At 41.5% G+C, this 20154-nt stretch overlaps 2 protein-coding genes across 3 annotated transcripts in view; one reads left to right on the top strand and one right to left on the bottom strand.

Annotated features, from left to right (window-relative positions):
* The window catches only part of stxbp1a (syntaxin binding protein 1a), a 33983-nt gene extending 28354 nt beyond the window's left edge, over positions 1-5629 (bottom strand). For both annotated transcript variants that reach the window (XM_071465731.1, XM_071465732.1), the window contains exon 1: positions 5517-5629. In XM_071465731.1, the coding sequence (XP_071321832.1) occupies positions 5517-5553 (37 nt within the window). In that variant the 5' untranslated portion in view covers positions 5554-5629. The remainder of the gene's footprint in view (positions 1-5516) is intronic.
* A 1272-nt stretch (positions 5630-6901) lies between these two features.
* The window catches only part of niban2a (niban apoptosis regulator 2a), a 30621-nt gene continuing 17368 nt past the window's right edge, over positions 6902-20154 (top strand). Inside the window, exons 1-5 of the mRNA XM_071465789.1 lie at positions 6902-7256; positions 13076-13206; positions 15741-15869; positions 16668-16773; positions 16987-17154. Of these exons, the coding sequence (XP_071321890.1) occupies positions 6947-7256; positions 13076-13206; positions 15741-15869; positions 16668-16773; positions 16987-17154 (844 nt within the window). The 5' untranslated portion in view covers positions 6902-6946. The remainder of the gene's footprint in view (positions 7257-13075; positions 13207-15740; positions 15870-16667; positions 16774-16986; positions 17155-20154) is intronic.

Raw genomic sequence — 20154 nt, 5'->3', positions numbered from 1 at the left:
CTGCAGTCTCATCCAGCTCAGCTGTGCTGGTAATGCACACAATCAATATCAATAGTATTTTGCTTCTTACAGTTTGCATCACAACTTGACACATCACCATCATGTCACGCTATCCTCTCCCTTTCTCTTCCTCTTTAATCTGCTTCCCCTCTTTTTGTTTGTGTCGCTTGAGGACGAGAGCATTTTGGACGACGCTGCTTGGCTCTCGTACAGTACCGATCTCCTATAAGTAGATATTTCTGTAACACTGTGTTAAATTTGCCTGCACTGTATGTGTGTGTATGCATGTTAGAGGAGGATGGAGAGAGCAGTCACATGCTGCTGAGGAGAGTGGGAGGAAGAGGACGTCTGCCAGCTCTGACACAGCACTCTTCCTCAGTGAAAGAGGAAGGGAATTCATTAAGATTATGAGCCACTGTAACCCTGCTTTAGAGAGCTCTATTTCAGCCAGTTCTTCATGCTCTGTAAACACTATGACATGACATTTCGGCATGGATTTATTTGAGTGTGGGTGCATGCAGCGGGCCTGTGCATTTGTTGTGTGTGTGTGTGTGTCTGCGTGTGTGTGTTCTGTGTAGGCCCAGGGGCTGCAGGCACTGCGTCAGACACTGAACCCAGACGAGTGTGTGACGCTGTGGTTCAGTGATGCTTCCAAGGTCAGCAGTGCTTTGTATGTGTATGCATGCGTGTATGTGTATGTGTGTGTGCGCAGCGATGTGAATGCATGTGTCCTTTTCCGTTTCACCTTCCGCCTTCCTTCTCTTCACAAAGCCCCACACAGGGGGAGTAAATACACACCAGCAGGCTTCCAGAAATTTCCACATAAGAGTGAATTTACTCATCACAGGCTTAGAGGAATGGTCCAACGTTTTGGGAAACCTGTTTATTAGTTGGGATGAATAAAATGAAACTGGATAAAATGAAAAAATGGCTGAAACAGCTAGCCTCTGTACAACAGTTAAAAATGTACCGACCAGCACCTCTAAAGGTTGCTAATTAACACTCTAGTCTCTCTCTTGTCTCATTCGTTCAATCCAAACATTAAGATAAATGCAAAAATGTCAAGTTTTGGCTTTACATGTTGGAGCTAGCCAGTTTATGTATCTGCTCAGTGCTTCTGTGCAGTGTCTCTGGCTGTAGCACATCACAGGTTTTGATTTAGTTCTTTGTACAGGAAAGATAAAACCAAATCTGGCAACCTCACTGTTTCAAAGACAAGACTTTGGGAGGCTGCACAGTCACTGTGCCCAGCTGCTGTTTACCCAGAAACTGAACTTCAGACAGAGTCAAGCTGGCTGTTGCCCCCTGCTCCCAGTCTTCTATGCTAAGCTAAGCTAACTACATCCTGACTCTTGCTTGTAAGTTTTGGTATTTCTACATAGCCAACATTAGCATTAACAGCTGTTTACTTACCAGTCTTGCCAAGAGCTTCAGTCATTGTTATATTTGCAATACAAGAGGTTATATTACCCCCTTCTCCATAGCAGACTGGACGCTGCTGTCAGACAGTGACAAAATGATCCAGCCAGACTGGAGCTAGCTGGTTAGCATGCTAACTTCAGTAGAAGAAAAGATGTGATAGCAATGGAAGCAAAACGAGGACTGAAGTCTGATACTGAACTCAAAACGTTTCTTCTAGACTGTTAAGTAAACAGCTGTTAGTGCTAACATTTGCTATGTAGCAACAGCAAAACTTACAACCAGTTCCTTTAATGCAGAAACATTACAGTGCTTGAAATTTCTTCCAACTCCTTCAAGAACGCAAATGCCAAAATGTCAAGTTTGCATTTTCAAATTGCTCTTAAAGTCTTAAAACAAGAGATGAGACTGCAAGAAATGTGCAACAATACTCACAGTATCTTGTATCCTGATACTTAATATACAACACATGCTCCATACTAACAGAAGGAACAGTTTGACATACTCCATTAGCATCTGCCTTTTCCTTGACTCATGAGAACAACAATGCAAGCCACTCTTATTGTTATTATTATTGTGAGTGTGATATGTTTTTTACATTTCCGGTGTATGACAGGCTGATTTCAGTAATCTTAGCCAGTGTACACAGTGTAGCCAGAATTAAAAGCTACTTAACCACATGACTTCTTTGTCACCTGGATGAAAATGGGTCAATTATGATTCATTTAAACATCAGACTTACTGTAGTTACATCACTGTGTGCAGATTGTAGCAGAGGATGTATTGGTACCACTATAGTTAGCTTAATTGATGTATTTTATCTGCGGACAATCACATTACTCATACCTGTCAACTTTAGTGTGAAAAGACACCAACACATTACTGATACGTAGCTATAGGATGGTGATTAATATGCTTGTTGAATGCTGAGTGTTGATTCAACAGCACTGCATGTGCATGAACCCCATGATCCCAGACGGCATCAGCAGCTAAAGACAATGAATGAATGAAAGTGGGGTTGGGCAACCAGCCAATACAGTTTATAATGAAGATGATATTAATTTGTCTATGGTCACAGAAATCCCACAATACTTTATGGTCTTATTGGATTTACAGGAGTTTTGCAGAAATACAATGAGGTATTTTGATTTGTAAGTGATTTATTTCAGTTGATTAGCCAAAAACAGACAATCCCATCTGGTTATTTTATCTATAAACACTTTCTGAATTAAATTTACAAATACCATGATTTTATCCATATAACCCACCTCTAAATGAACGAATGAATGAAGGTTGGGTCTTAATTCCTTGGGCAGACATAAAATAAGTCACCTGCAGAATTTCATGATATCCAGTACAACAGCCCTGGATGCATCATCCAGTAATAAATGTTCACCTCCAGAATATCAACTACATAATATTATTTCTTTGTAATCACAGGAGTGTAATTGCAGCGCTGCCTCAGTTTCATCAGTCTGAGCAGCAGCATCATTTAGAAATAAATCTCCTCCAGCTCAGGTTGTTGGTGACTGATGAGAGCCTCTCCTCATCCAGCCTTATTTTCCTTCTGTTGCTCTCTGGGACTGATGCTCATATACAGTCATGAAAGGGGAGGGTGAAGATCTGCTTGCTGCCCATCCCCCCTCCTTCATCCTGGCTGCTACATCCACTGCTGCAGAGAGGACCCATGATGGTGTCGCCCTCCCCTCTCTGCCCCCACCACCTCCACCAATCCCATCCCAGCTTCACCTCAGCCAAACAGAGCACAGGTGTTGCCTGCTGCGTCCCTGCCTTTACCTACTGGGACACATTCACAGAGTGTTTACGTTGTTCTAGAAAGGACGATCCACTCAGCAATGAGAGCCTGCATGTGCCCGCCTTTAGTTTTACAAACTGGGTTATGTAATTGCCAGTTACAAGGCCTATAAATAATTAAATAAAGCAGGACATGCACGGATATTTGGCATGTGAAGCTGTATTGTGTAACGCTGTAGGTGTGCAGATGGTATCATCTCTATCAAATATCTGTCTTTGTGGCCGTAGAACAAACACGTTGCAAAAATTATCACAGAAAAATCATATCATAAGAACAATAACCAGTGATGCAGGGAATAAAAAGCAGGTTTGTGCCCCTTCTAATTCTAATTCTCATCACAGGTACAATATGGCATTAAGCCAAACACTATCCCCCAGTCATCTGTTAAAAGATCTGCTCTAACTGGCTAATAATTCTTATTATGACACTATGAGAATATCGTGTTTTATACATTTTCATTGTTAAAAAAAATCAATGATTCAATGCAAACTATTTAAAAACTAACTAAACAAATAGACTAAGTTTTTAGTTGAGACATGCAAAACATTTTTTTTATGACAGTGAAACACAGATATCATTATCTATCTACCTATCTATATATATATTATATATATATATATTATATATACATATATATTTACATACAGTCTTATCCTTCAGATAGAGCCAATCATAACAATATTTTTTTTTTTTTTTTTTTTACTTTTGGCTTAAAGTGAATTTGCATTTTTGGGGGTTTGTAATCAATACTGGTTCAGAATCAGCTCCTGCTCCATGCAGACGTCTGATTCCCAGCCAAAGCACAAACCTTTCCACCCTCCATCATATCACATCATATCATAGCAGAAAAAGTGTGAGTGTGACGAAGGAGGTGGATGTATATCAGTGTGGGGGTGGGGGCCTAAAAATTTGCAGCATAGCCCATGACAAAAATGAAACACCAGTGAGCCTGAGAGATGAGATGTAAGAAATGTAAATATCCAGTATTCTTACTGACAGGGAATGAGACGTTTCTATAGAGAGGCCTGTGGATTTGAGTTGGTGAAATGTGAAACCGAATCAATAGGATGAACAACAGATATGAAATGAAGCAAATCCTGCAGCAGGGCAGGGCACACTCCCAAAAAAAATTTAGGAAAATGTGCATCTGATGGAATGAGGGAAAGCTTTAGTTATAGGCCTGTGTTAGATACGCGCCTTCACATGAAGTGCTCTTTAACTGTGCAGGCCTGTCTGACATTATCACGACCACCAACACTTGCACCCAGTTGACCCTCCTGAGGAGAGACGAGCTGCGCCTCCATGTTCAGGCCTGCACCAGCAAATGATTGTAAAGCACCAGATCAGACCCTGGACAGTCGCGTCCTAACGATGCAGGATTACACAGACTGGCGCAACACCAGAAAAGGGCATGATGATGATGATGATGATGATGATGATGATGATGATGATGAAAGGGCATTCAGTGGTCGTTAGTGGACGGTGGCTCCTGTACAGATAATGCGGAATTTCTCGGGCAGCGGCCTGTTAAGGCAACTTTCCCGTCTTGGATACAATCCGCCATTAATGTCAAGCACAGCTGACAGCGGCTTGTTTCAGCACTGAAGCGCTCCGGTAGAGGAAGGGTGCTTTACGCAAACGATCCATGCTCCATCAGGGGGGCGAGGCACTGCTGAAATCAGGGAATCCCACGGATGTTAATGTCCAATCACTTCATAATCAATAGCCTAGCACTGCATTACATTGTTGGCTATAATTAGCTAGCCAAGGCGTGAGAGGCAGGAGTCTGCAGCATCGTGTAGCACAATATTCATGCAAAAACACGGTTTGTGATGCAGCTCCAGTGCAGCGCAGTTGATTCCTGAAATAAACGCTGATTGAGGCTAAAAGGGCGTATGTGGGCTGCCTTTGCCTCCAGGCTCTCTGCATCCTTCTGGAGAATGATGCCTACATTTTCCACCAGTGGGCTAATCACCGCCTGTTAAAGCCTTTTTCAGCTCTCCGCAGCCTCAAATACAATTGCGCACCGCGCCGCAGCAGCCCGGTGAGACAACCCAGCCTCTGCAGATTACCTACAGCTCCCTCACTACACCGCTGTGTTTTACAATAGGATACAATGAAGCACCAACAGCACCACCTTCATCATCATCACCACCCAGCCATCCGCACCCTGCTAAAACACACATCCACAGCCGGATTTGCGCACACGGCGCAACACGCAGCGGGATATCTCACCAAATTTAGAACAAAATAATAGTAATTTAAAAAAAAAAAATCTTACTTTCGCCGACCACCGCCTTTAATCCGATAGGTGCCATGATGCTGCTGAGTCCTGGACCGAGTGATCACCCTCTGCTTCCTCCCTCTCTCTCTCCCTCTCCCCCCTCACCTCACATCGCTGCGGAGGAGCCTCCGGTTTGAAGCGTCACTGCGTATCCTTCCGCCTCATTGGTGCTCCTGGACGTTTGGCTGCAGCTGCGCTTTATTAGCCTCAACTATTTACTGCAGCCGGGATTAGGCATGTGGTATTCACCGAAACTTCATTTACAGCCTTTTACATGTTCTGACGTCCTCAACTTATCCTCACGTTACTCACACATCATGAAGGATGAATGTTAGTGCCTGCTGTCCAGAAACATGGCACTCAGTCAGTGGTGTCATAGGCGAGCTTGTATTTGCTTTAAATACTGGAAGATGTGAAAAACAATCACTGGGCCTATAACATAATCGTCTCTATATGTCATATGTTTGTTCTTTCTTGTCTCTGTTAAATTGCTTTACTGTGTGGCGATAAGGCTGCTTGTAGTGATTGTTTTATTATTGTTTTTCATCACAGATAAGTTCCCACTGCTAAGTGTCTTCAAAACACTTTGAACAATATCCGAAATCATGATGTAAAACACAGGAAAGCAGCATTTCCTCATGTGTGACTTGCTATTAAGCATTTTTTCTTTATGACCTAAATGATCGATCATTGAAATTGTTGTCAGTTAATCGACTGAGGATCAGCTCATGGACCGGTCGTTAGAGGAGGTTATTCCTGTCATGTCTTGCAGCTGTGGTGGGAGTTTAAATACTGTTGATTTGTGCAGCTTCTCAATATGGACCAGAGCAGCTGCTGCTAAACTCCTGTGGCTCACTGATCATAGTTTATCAGAATATTAGATAATGATTATAAATGTGGCATTAGATGCTTTTAAGACGTTTTAAAGGACCTGCAGAGATTGCATGGTCTCCACATGGTCGCCGGTTAAAGGCTGAACTATTTCACAACTATCTGCTCTCAGCATTGGCATGTTTTTTATCAGCCTTTAGCAGCCTGGTACGGACCCGTTTAAATATCAGACAGTCCACACGGGGGCAGCATGTGTCTTCATGTGGGAAAACGCACCACTGGGGGTCATTTTTCCTCATGGAGCAGAATCTCTAATAGGAATCAACTCACTTTCACCTCCCTGAGTTTTATTAGAATAAATTAAATCCACAATAGAGAATGATTTTAAGATAAGCCACATCACTTAGGAGTGGTTTCCCCACACACGGATGCTGGTGATTTCCACGTCATCCTCATAAATTACGAATTTAACGTCAAATAAAGTCCAAAGAAATAACAATCATGTGCACAGTAAATACTGAATATGTTGCTGTTTTATTAAGCGCCTGGTTCTGGCCACACCCTTGGCAGGGCCGACTGAACACGTTGGACCAGTGATGACTCCCAGAGGGTGTGTCCTACCGCTGAGAACCGGACCAGTGTTCACCTCCTCCGCGCCGGCGGGGAGTCGCTGCCTCCGCCCGCCTCCTCCCCCATTAGAGAAAGCGGGAGAGAAGAGGGAGCCGAGCGCCTCTCAGCAGGACGGGACAGCGGCCCAGCACGGATATCCGAGACTGCTGCGAGTGCCACCGAAGCCTGTTTTCACCTGGAGTACAGCCTGTGAGCAGGACCAGTCCGGCTCTCCTGGAAGCATGGGGGACGTGGTTTCCTCTCACCTGGATGAGAGCAGGCGGGAGATGATTACAGGTAAGAGAAAAGAGCCTGGGCTGCGTACAGACAGTTTCTCACACCCTGAGGAGGCTTGAAAGTTAATTTGTTCATATCCAAAACAAGACTGAAATTCCTCTAAAAGTTTGTAACAACTTTATTAAGTTCTTATATCCTCCAGTAGAGAAATCACCACTCTCCTATGCCAGAATTGTCTGAATTGTAGCCTATAAAACACAGAGTTTATGTGTCTATTCTAGATTAAACCAAACTTCCTTTAAACTGAGCTGTCACACTAACCTGAGGGGAGAAATCCACTGAAACCTCTGTGCAGGAATTGCACGTTAAGTCTGATTAGAATATGTGGTGAATGACTTCTCCCTGGCCTGTTCTCCTCTCATTTGCTACACTGCGTTGTTGCTCTGCTCCTCTCAAAGAGCTCCTCTGAATCCCAGCTCTGCTGCGGGCCTGTTTCTCCGAGATAATAAGTAGGTTTCCCAAAGGGGAGCATGTTTGTATAAGTTTGGGACTGGCTGCTATTTAGGTCTCAGATTGCTCCAGCCTCCCACAGTGCACTGTGCAGGTCTGTGTGATTATTTCAACAAGGCATGGGAGCAGAGGGAGGCAGAGCAACAGAGCAGTGGATGAAACACTTCCATGGATGTGCAGCTGCTTCCCTGAAATTAAGAGACTGTCATCACTGGAAGCAGTTTGGAAATGAACCACAGGACCAAAGCAACACGCAAGAGGGGACAAGACTGGCTTGTTTTTTACGTTTGAGTTGATCCTCCACACTCGTGCTTTCCAGAAACTCATTTTAGGCGGGGATAGTACGCTCCTACAGCTTCAGCATTGTAATTGTGTTTGTGCGTGTGTGTGTGCTGGCATGCGTACTTGCACGAAGAAACCACTTCCAGAAACCAAAGATTACGTTCTTGAGGTTGAGGCACTCCGTTTGTTTGTTGTTTTTGCTTTTTGTGAATGAGACAGAGAAATACTCTCACAAAATAGTTGAAAATGGGAAGAATAACAGTGTTGGAAGCTGCCTCCTGTGGTGATGTTTTGTTTCTCTGGTTTCATCTGTTGTGTTTGTTATTGTGTATTTGAAGAGACTGAGCCCAGAAGTGCTGAAACAGTGCAGTGACTGTAGTATTACTGAAATGATGGGAAGAAAATGCATTGTTTAAGTCACAGAAATATCTTTGACTTTTAAACTACTGAGTAGACAAAACCAGCAATCTGAAGATGTCAAACTGGGCTCTCGGAAATTGTGATGTGCTATATTTCCTATTTATTGACATTTTGTGGAATAAACAATACATTTATCATTTGAAAATAATGAATTAATGCATTAATAATGAAATAAATATTATTTTGGAAGCCTATACTGCAACAGCAATGCCTTATATCTGATCTCATCCTCACTTAAGAAAGGGAGAGGCCTCAAAATACAACAGTCTGTGAGATTCTGGGAAAATATAATCTCATCTCTTACTAGCCTTTTTTGAGCCTTTTTTGGAGCTTTCAGCTGCATCTGAGAGTCTTCAGCAGCGAGTGGAGCTGGCTCAGGAGTCATCACATGACCTGTGTTGTTACTGACAACAGAAAAATGTGGCCTATTTGGGAAATCTATGTCTTTTTGGCAGTTTGGTGCAATGCTACACATGAGGGGAGATTTATATTATCACTGTGGACAGCTGTGGTTGAAAAAAAAAAAAAAGAATTCTGAAGAACTGGAAACCACCACTGTTTTAAGTTTCCAGCTAGAATAGCTGAAATTGTGCAACATTTCTTGCAGTTGAGAACAAGATACACATGAAGAGTTGAGTCAGAGGAGGAGATTTTAGCTGAAGCTGCAGAGGTGAAGCAGGTACAAACATGTCGCAGGATTAATAGCTGCTGTCTGGGTCCCACACACCCTCCCTCTGTCGTCTCTCTGAAGATCGTTTGTTGTGTCCTCCACATGTGCGGATGAATAGCATGTCCTTTAAAGTACCAGTTACAAATCCTGTGTGGTAGTGGGTGTGCACATTGTGCGTGTGTGTCTGTGTGTGTGTGAAGGCTACTCAGCATTTCTGCACTGGGAGTTTTGTTTGGAGTGTGTACCTCCCAGCAAGGTGATTTCTTCATCCTTGCTGCCTAAGCACATTCTCACCAAATGATCTCCTCCCTTGTGAGCCCACACAACAGAGTCCCAATATTCACACACACACACACCCACACGCACAGACACACATATATACTCACATATACAAATGCGAATCCTAACTGCGGTGGTCACCCACACAGCTCATGTCCATCCATCCGTCCCTGCTTCAGATCTGCTACAGACTGATGCTGCTGATTTCAGCCATCATGAGGATCTCACAGTTGTTTCTCAAACATAGAACGAGAAAGAAAAAGCAGGGAGTGAATGACGCAGATGACCTGAGCTGTCAGCTTATGTCAGCGTCTCAGTCATGCTTTTTAAGTGGTGCTAATAATAAGTAACATTTCTAAAGACAGGTTATTTGGCTAAAATGCTCCTTGGTGCTTGAACTCAAACTGATCTCATTGTAGTTGTAGTTTGTGTAGCTTGGACACTGTTTTGTATTCAGTAGGTGCTGGTGGACCACAGGGACATACAGTATTTAAGTGAGACAATCATAACCCTGAGTGACAGCTTCTGTTAGCTAGCTGTTCTCGACTTGGTGGGTTTTCTCAATTCGTTTCATCAGTCTTTCTCAGATGCTGAAACACGTTCCCTGTGTTTTCTGTCCATATCAAAGAAAATGAAGTATCTACGACTGTGCTACTTAGTAGAATTTGAACATACGGTATCTCATGAAAGCCATTTGCAGCCATTTGAGCTGGAGGTGTGTTTGTTTAAGGTCATAAATCAATATGATATTGATATTTATTCAAGGTAATATGAAGATATGCACCATCTTAAACATGGGCTTTCCAGGCTTCTAAAGGCGCATACAGACTGTGAGATTTTCACAGGCCACACTGAGTCTAATAAACTTGGGTATGACATCAGGTTTGATGTATGTAGATGAGACTGTCCTGCATAAAACTAGCCCACAGGTCGTCTGTGCAGCAGACCCATAGTTATGACAGGAGCAAAGGGAAAAATGAGGTGACATAGTTCATGGAGCAACAAAATCCACGTCAGGAGGAGGTTGTGGTGGATGGATGAGTCAACAAACTCAGGAATGTGACAAAGGAGAGGGGTGGTTGATTCCCATGTGAAAGTAGCAGTTTATGTTGTTTCTGTTGTCCATGACAAAGTTATCCACATTGTTATTATTGTAACTGTGACAACAAAGACTGTGTAATGTTGAGGAACTACTTTTTTTAACCCAAATCACAACCTTTTCCTAAACCTAACCAAGTCATGACCGTTATTGCAGTAACCGTTGCAACGAAGGTAGGTAGGTATGCTGCTCTGTTTGTTATTATTACCTTATTATTGTAACCTTGACAACCACCTGTCACTGTCGGGGTGCTTTTTCAGGAGACACTCCTATGGGTCGTATCAAAGGGGTGAAAAAAAACGACATGTGTGGTTGTTCAGGTTGGAGACTGGTTGATGCAGACTGTACAATTATAACACCCAGTGAATCGTACAACGCACGTCAATATGCAAAAATAAAACATCAAAATCTATAGTGGTAAACAATGAATGCATCATTTCATGCTGCATTCCTATTGGTAGGTTAGTAGATTACATATTGAGATTGAGGTATTTGGTTGTCTGGTTGTAGGGATGGTTGGTCAGTCACAGTTTCCTTGACATTTTCTACAGACATTTGTGGTTCCCACAGAATGAATCCTGGTGACTTTGGTGCTCCGCTCTTTTCCTGTAGCACCACGTGAGGTTCGACATTTTTGTTTATTTGCGAGTCAAGGAAGCGGGAACATCTCACTGACAGTGTATCTGAAGACTCACTTTTCTCACATCTGCAGAGCACAAGAAGGTAGATAATAAGTGAGAAGGATACAGCAGAACTTTTAGCATGCCTGTACAGGTTGAAACAGAGGACTGGGTGTGTGTTTTATGATGTGGTCTTTGTTCCCAAATTCCAATTTCCAAGTGCCTAAAAGGCCGTCCATGAACAGCTTCCCAGGCTGCTGACTTTGGCACAGAGAGACAACGAGTGGAAAGTACCAACTCTTTCCACGTTTGGAAAGGAGGCCCCATTAACCAGCACTTATCTGGTGGAAGTTTACACAGAACAAAGAGTTTTTGTCAGATATTCACAATTTAAAGCAAAAAAGTGACAAAGTGATTTAGAGCCAGAAATAAGATCTGCACACTGTGTTAAGAGCTGAAGATACATTTCATAGAGCAAATTTTCCATCTCACAGGATCTCATCAGTCTGCTCCCAGACTCGAGGGTGAACAGGAAAAATCTATTCTGGTACAGATACCAAAACAATGCTTTTTTCAGTAGCTTAATTTGAGCATAATTAACATTTTTCTGCAAAGTCCTTTCCATTTTAAGAAGAAAGTACCGAGACAGTGTTACGGGTCGATACGCAGCTTCACCAAACACTGCTGTCTGCTCCCATCGTTTTCAGTTTTTGTTTCAGCCGTCTCACCCTCTTCCTGTTCTCCTCTGACCTGTCCACTCATCTCCTCCTGGTACGACATGATGTTTTTAATAGGTTTGTCTGTCCCTGTCCCCCCGTCTCCTCCACATTCCCTCCCTGTCTGTCCTGTCCTGTCAGCTCTTTCCTTCCTGCTCTCCCACTGCAGGCCAGGCTCCCTCCTTCCTGTGTTGTCCCTTCCATAAACAGATCATAGTCGACACTGTCTGCTGCTGACCAAGTCAAACACGCTGATCGGCTCGCAAACTGACTTTTTTTTTTTTTTTCCAGCACTGGAATGTGGGAAAAGCTCATGTCCTCTCCTTCATGTTCTTGCACAATTTATTAGGATGCTTCTTGCAGAGAGTGCTGGAAAAGAAATGCTGAGTCAGGCAGTGAGAGGATTTGAGAAAAATTACGATTCAATTTAACTGATTCCCACTGGGAGATTCTGCCCTGAGTCAAAACTGGGCCTAACAATTATTTTCATTAATGAATAATCATTTAATGTATAAAATGTCTGAAAATACGGAACAATACCAGTCACAAGTTGTCAGAGCTGTATGTAGAGGATTCATTTTTTTCCAACCAAGAGTCTAAAACACACAAATGTTCAATTTAAAATCATAAAAGCTCGAGGCTGAGGTTGAACTTGGCAGCACATCCAGAACATTTCCATTTGATGTGGTGCAATTATAAAAACTTGTGGTCTTGGGTTTAAATGTTTCATTGTGTGAATATTAAAGATTCACTGCAGAGCTGCGACAAGATGAACATGACATTTTAAACTAGAGAATATTAACAAGTCTCTTATCAATATTTACTCATAGTGTTTGCTAAGCAGCAATTACAGTCAAATGTCTTATATCAAGTTTTACCAGATGCCACAACACAGAGGGATTTGTGCTGTTACTCCATGGTAGGTGTCTCTGTCTAAAGTGCTGTCACTATCTAAAAGGCACATTTGAAATTTTATTACACGGCACTTTTCATAAAGAGCTGATACGACAGGCTTCATGTCTCCATGTCAAAAAGACAGTATGTCTTTACAAGAGAACTGCAGCTCTCCATCCACACTCTGTTAATATTTAACAGACATTTAAATTACAGTATTGATAGATTTTGAAAAGCAAAAGTGTGACTGTTTAAATGTAGCTTTCTTCATCTTAAGTGTTTCACTGTACCAAAGCATCTTCCTTATTAAAGAAAACTATAAAACTATAAAACTGTGTGATGATTATTTTGTCTAGTGTCTGACCTCTTATCTGTGCGCCCCCCTGCAGCTCGGACCAGAGATCTGATGAAGGAGTTCAGTGATGTGTACGAGCAGCAGTACGCAGTCGCTCTCTTCAACAGCGTCCGCTTTGAGATAGAAGGAGGAGGAGGGACGCAGTCACAGCTGCTTCACAGAAAGGCAAGTTCATTGTGAGAGCTTCAAACCTGCTCATTGAACCCAACCTTCAAAGACAGCAACACAAAAAGTGTGGCTTCCATCTGTGACTGGATCTCTGCTATTTTATGAAACAAAGTTGTTGTCATGTCTTTAATGTGAGAAACTGGACAGTAAAAAATTATTCTAGTTTATCACTAATAACTTAGATATTATTTTTTATTATTGTTGGCTGTCATTTACAGTATATCAGTTATAGTTACATTGTACTCACTAAAGTAATTGCTGACACCTGAGGCGCCTTCGCTACAGCAAAGTTCAATGAACATGAACAGTCAGACGATCGGGAAGGTGTGTGTGTGTGTGTGTGTGTGAGTGTGTGTGTGTGTGTGTGTGTGTATTTTTGTGTGTGTATGTCAAAGCAGCTAGATCAGTCTGTAAACTCTGATAGATGGTTACAGACAGTTAAGTTAATAATTCATATTAGCTGGGTCTAACCTGTTGCCATGCCAATACCATTACCATTGTGCAACTAAAAATATGATTTTTGTCCATTTCATGCCTTTATTTGAGAGAATAGAGACAAACAGGAAATGCAGGGAGAGAGTGGGGCACTGTGATGCAGTAAATGGTCTGGTTGGCCGGGACTCGAACTGGAGGCTCATTCGGCCATCAGATCGTCTCTAAGAATTTGGTTCTAATGATTAACATTTGCTATTCAGGATTATAATAATGACTTTAATTTCTGCCATGCTTACAGTATGTTTTTGGTTAGGGTTACATGAACAAATTTGCACTGCTGTGTGTAGCTTAACGTGTAACATAAACTTGCATCAATATGGGCTGTTTGACCACCAGAGCCTGATGTTATACACGCTACATGAATGAGCTCATTCTCGGGTCTATGTACCAGTATCTCCTAATGAGCGAGCGCTCTGCTCCACCGCTCTGGTTTTTGTATTCCTCTCATCTTTTTGGACTGAAGGTCTCACTTTTGTCCATGTTTTCAGTCACTGGAGGGGAAGTGGAACAGATTTCACACATGAGCAGAGACACTCTTTGAAATTCTATTACGACAGCTCATCTGCTGTCTTCACTATGTGAAGGACAGCTGCTTGTGTGCCTCTGACAAAAGCTCATAATTATGCACATGTGAACCAATGCTCTGCAAACACAACATATACATGTATTGAACTTTCATACTTTTATGGGCTGAACAAATTGGTTTGATACCACCAGGGATTGAAAAATATTCATTCGGTACCTAATTTTTATACTAAATGGGTAAATCTCATCAGCGTCAGTGAGCGTCAGCATGCAGCATGCTTGGATTGGCTGTTTATTTACACACACACATTTGAGTGTGCAAATAGACCGAGCTTAAAATATAACTAAAGTAAAACTAAAATTTGTACCGTAATATGTAATGTAATTTTCTTTTTCGTAAAATGGATTTGATAAATTTGGTATCGAAGAAAGTATCATTAGGAATCCGTATCAAAATCAAGGTATTGGTATCAGTGTCAGTACATTTTTGAAAGATACCCAGCCGTACATATATAACATATGTAGTAAAGAATTTGAAGGTATTTAATAAAAGGTATTCAGTGTATTTTAAGTGAAGTTCTCACACACATCACACACATATCTAATTAGTTCATCCTGGAGTCCAAGTGAATGTTTGTACCAAATTTGAAGAAATGCCCTCAAGACGTTCCTGAGAAATCGTTCATGAGAGTGGGACGGACCGACAACCTGAAAACATAAAACCTCTGGCCACAGCTGTCGCAAGCATGGAGCGTAACAATCTGTCTTCGTTTGTTAAGTACATTTGCACAATAGACACTGTAGTTTACACCCCTTGTTTGTTTTTTGTTTGTTTTTTTACTGTAGAAGGAGGCATAATCAGCACCTCATCTGCATATTCTCCCTTTTTTTAATTCGTTATTTGATGTGTCATTACAGCAGAAAACCAAAGGTTTTGGGTGCTAACGTTAATAAAATCCAAGTGATAACTGTTTAAACTAATAACATCCTTTGAAGTGTTTTCAATCAAAATCAATCTGTATTATTAGCCTGTGGTCTACCTCACATAGCACTGTGCAGGATCACCTCTTTCTTTCTGTTTCACTTTGACATAATCACAAGTGATCAGGTAATTTCACATTTTGAAGCAAACCAACAATCAGCAGTCAATCTGCTGTCAAGGCTCATGTTTCAGCTCTGCCTCCCCCCTCTGTCTGCCTCCTTCTTTCCTTCCTTTCTGAGCTCAGTCTGAGTTACAGGATTATTTGATCTAAGACAGGAAATCTGAAAACAAAGTGGGTGGTGTGCATCCGTGTGTAAACACTTGTGTGTTTCTGGGTAAAAATCCCCACCTCACTTGTTTGGAAAGTAGACTTCAAGTCTCATGCATAGTTCACACTGAGGACACTATCAAAAAGTGAGATTATGAACGATCTCATTCATAAAACATGTACACACCTATTCTGCTTTGTATCACAAAATACAATGACACATAACCTATGACATTGCTTTGTGTCTCTGTTGTTTTTCAGGACCCTCTGGCGGGCCGGACCATCTTCTCTGGGAGTCTGTTTCAGTACCTGGAGGAGAATCGGAAGTGGCGGAATCGCTTTGTATCCGTGCCAAACAGCTACACCATCAACCTCTATGAGAGCAAAACAGTGAGTTTTCTCTTACTTGACTAAATCGCTGTCTGATTTGGTGATTTGGGCACTTGCATTAAGTCCTGCCGTCAGGACTTCTGTAACTTTGTGATGTCACAACAAAGCAGTCACCACCCTCAGCCATGCTCCCAGCATGGCCTACCTGGACCCAGCATGCAACCCTGCAGGATTTGATTTCTCCAAGTGTTTACCTGAAATCTGCTATATTTTTATTTGATCGCTCAGACAACAGTCAGAAGAAGGCTCTCAACGTCTCTTCTGATTAGCTCAGCAACATTTTGTTTCTAGAACAGGGATAAGCCCGAAAGTGGAGATGTAAAACTTCACTCAGATTGTTTCTAGTACTAAAAACCACAAATATATCTTCTTATGGAAATCAAAACTTAAAAGAAAAGAAAAGAAGAAAGAAAAGTGTAAAATATGGAACCTTTAAAACAGCTTAGTGTGAATCCATGAATACAACATTAAGTGTCTAACCAAGGAAGAGTTGACAGTGTTGTGTATGTATGATGATGTTGTCCATTAAGGTGTTATTAGTATATGTGAGAGATGAAGAGAATGATAGCAATTTAATGTGATGTTGATCCTTATTTGTTATTAGTGTTGTAGGAGTGAAGCAGCAGCCTGTGCTTAGCTAAACTCGCCCTGGCAGATACTGGGCAACATACTGGTGTCTGTTACTGTCATTTTTGATAGCAGAGTAATATACCAGAGTGGTACATGAATAATAGCATTATGATAGGCTAAGCAAATGTATGTATATTTCCTTTTACAAATTACAAATCTCTCTAACAGGCACATGAACGTGGACTGCACCCAAAAGTCACCATCAACTGTGCTGGGTACAGGGCCCTGACCTCAATGGAGGAGTACATAGAGCTGATTAATACAAGCCTGCCGGGTAAGAAAAGAAGAGACAGAGAATCTGAATATCCACACACTACATCAAACTTTAGTTAGAGTCTGTTGGCAGTTTTACTTATTCATCAGCTGACTGTATTGTTGCTTATTGGCTATTGGTTTGACAAACTATAATCTTTTTCCTGCTTGTCTGTGATTCACTTTCTAAACCTTCTATTTTCCCATTTTTCATCTGTCTTGTGACCTGTTGTAGGCATCAAGGCCAAAGTGGGCAGTCATCCGATTATCAAGTGTGCGACCCAGTTCCCGCTCATCCTGTGGCATCCGTACGCCCGACACCACTACTTCTGTGTGATGACGGAGAAGGAGCAGAAGAAGTGGCACGCTGTGCTGCAGGACTGTGTCAGACACTGTAACAACGGTAACAACACAGCACATTGACTTCACGTCCCCGACATCCACCTTGAACAATGAGTGTCTCTCTACCTTTGTTGGTGATTGAGACGAGGGTGTGTGTGTGTGTGTGTGTGTCTGTGTGAGTGTGTCGCAGTGTGAAGCCTTTACATGCCATCTGAGTGAGCTGGTTTACCTGGGAATATGAGATGCTGCTGCAGGAATGAAATGTATTTGCTTTATTACTGTTTGGTTTTGGTTACACTCTGGTATGTTGTTGTTGTCATTGGATCACAGCTACAAATGTTAAGAATTTCACTGCCCAGACAGAAAGTGAATCACTACAATGGCTGGCGAGGACTTAATTTACTCAACAAAATATAGAACCAGACCTGTATTTGATTATATGATATTTGATTATAAGATATTTGATCATATTTAGTAAGAATCTCAGTTTTTTGATTTGCTGTTTGCTGTTTATGCAAACTCAACACTTCCTCCACGTTTCCAGCAGTGCAGAAAACAAAATAAATTCAAACAAAAATGTCAGTTTCTCTGGTTGCAGCTCCTGAAGTGTGATGTGATGCTATTTTTGGCTGTTTTTAATCATTGCAAATGCATTTTTTGGTGCCTAAATTTGGATAAATTGTGACGCACATTTTTATTACAAAAAGTGACCAGACCAGTGTTCAGAATAATCGTTCATTGGAGCCCTAATCCCTTAACTTTCCTGGAATGCTTTTATTGTGAAATATTTGAAGAGTTGAAGAAAGAACAATGAAGTAGATTCTGCTGCTTAATGTTGTACTGTGATGGACTGTGAATAATGATGGACGTAGCCTTCGTGGCGTCACCCATAGGAGTGGTTTTGAAGCTCAGAGTGGGCTGCTCTGCCATTGCCATCTTGGCAGTGCCTGACTCCACCTAACTCCTGGCTGAGCCAAAAATGGGCAAAGTGGGCCGAGACTTTGGTGAATGCCAGTTTGTGGTAAGCAATAGCTCACCCACCTGTCACTCAAAGCCTCCACACCCTCAATTATACCTAACTTCAAGGCTTAATAAAATGTAATTATATAAAAAATTATATAAAAATTCACCCCGGTACAGTTGTAATGAAGGAGGAAATTATCTCTCGAGACCAAAACCATTTTTCTGTAACAGGCTGTAAACATGTTTAATTCTGCTTTAAATTTAAGTATTTTATTAGTATTTTTTGGAACCAGACTCAAGTGGCCATTAGAGCAACTGTTTCTGGTACTTCCATGTTGACAAAAACAAACTGAAATTGAAAAAAAAAAACACTTTCAAACTATGTGGAAAAAAATCTATGAATCAAGCTTGTCCCATTACAACATGGTGTTTTCTCAAACGCTCGAGGAGTTCAGTGGTAGTCCGTTTGTGTTTCTCCCCAGCCTTTATTTGTGGGGGTGTGCCACCATTGTTTGAGCGCTGGCTTGTGTTTGTGAATGGATGGTATTTTGGAGGATCCTGCAGTGTCTTTTGATTTCATTGAAGGTTTGTTTTATTAGGGTGGAGAACTGAGCTCTTTTCTGTTGAGGTTTCTTCTTGCGAGGGCATGACTCATACATCGTTGTGTTGAGGCACTGAAAGCAGAGACATGCCAGAGGATGCACAAACATGATGTAATCCATTTTTTGTCACATTGTCATACTGTATCTCTCGGCTTAGCAACAAACTGTGACCAACACCTTGGGGCTTGGTGTACGAGAATCTAAATCGGTAGAAGAGATCGGCCTGGTTCCAGACGCTGTTTGTAACATGACGTGTTGACTGCATATTATACACCAAGTTTTAACTGGCAGGCATATCTACATTTGCATTTTGCAGTACAGCACACAGACACCAATTTGCTGCCATAATATGAAACGTGAAATAATTTTTTCGTTATTTGCATACACATTCAGGCGTGTGTGAGTGTGTGATCCCACATTCATTGTGCTTTACTTAGAGTCAAGACAGAGATGAATCAGGATGAAGGGAGAACCTGGAGATGTTGAGATTAAAATACAAAACTACAGAGATTCAGTGATAAACTAACGGCTGCTGCAGTGAGCGTGATCAGGCTTGTTTGAATCCTGCTGACAGCACAGGCAGGAGGTGCTGACTGTAGATCAAGCATAGATTGTTTATAAAGGATCGCATACAAAAGATTAACTTGTGACCATATGAATAAAGTTTTAATTTATAAAAAACTCCATGGGTCCAAGGCCACAAGCTGAAACGTGTTTATCAAATTAAGTTGTTCTGTTAAGTACAAGTGTTGCTGGAGTTTTTACCTTGGACGTGGGTGAAGTTGTGCCAGAAACTTTGTTTCTACACAATTTATAAAAAACTTACAGGTAATTCTGTAATTTACTGAAAATATTTGTTGTTTTCCAGTTTTTTTGTGACATAAATCTTTGAATCTAAGATACATACAGTACAATTACATATAACTGTAGATGCAGCACACAATACTCCAACCAAATGTCAGCATCTTTATATTATGTCACCTAAATACACCCTGTCTGTCTTATCGACAGATCTAAATAAAAATAATAAATTATTTTAGCCATAGTACATTCAAACTGATTATTTCATTGAACTTTAGGGAAATAAAAACTTAATATTAACCAGGATATTTCAGCAACAAAACGCATTCATCCACATTCTTGAGCATATGGAAGATTTGATCCATGGAGACAAGACGATACCTTAGCTGGCCCTAATTTTAAAACACATACATACGCAAGCATGTGGTTTTACATGCCTGTGGGTGTGCACACTTAATTATAACACTGTTTGTGTTGTTTGAGCTTTTAGGTTTCAGCAGCTTAAAGTTAATGTACAGTGGGGCTAGATTATCTGTAATTGTGCTTTAAGCAATTGGGAGGACGGATCATCAGACACAAGGAGTCATTGTAATCATCAAGTCATCTGCATCGAGTCACTCAGCACCTTCAGACAGATGCAAGCACCTGTGAACTATAGTATGTCTAAACATTTCTGTAAAGCCTGAACAGTCCTC

The sequence above is a fragment of the Trachinotus anak genome, unplaced genomic scaffold (genome assembly GCF_046630095.1).
Source record: "Trachinotus anak isolate AG129_WGS33_773 ecotype Australia unplaced genomic scaffold, CSIRO_AGI_Tana_v1 ptg000028l, whole genome shotgun sequence".
NCBI classification, from domain to species: Eukaryota; Metazoa; Chordata; class Actinopteri; order Carangiformes; family Carangidae; genus Trachinotus; species Trachinotus anak.
Note: the sequence above shows the minus strand (reverse complement) of the source record. Positions and strands in the feature narration are given on the sequence as shown.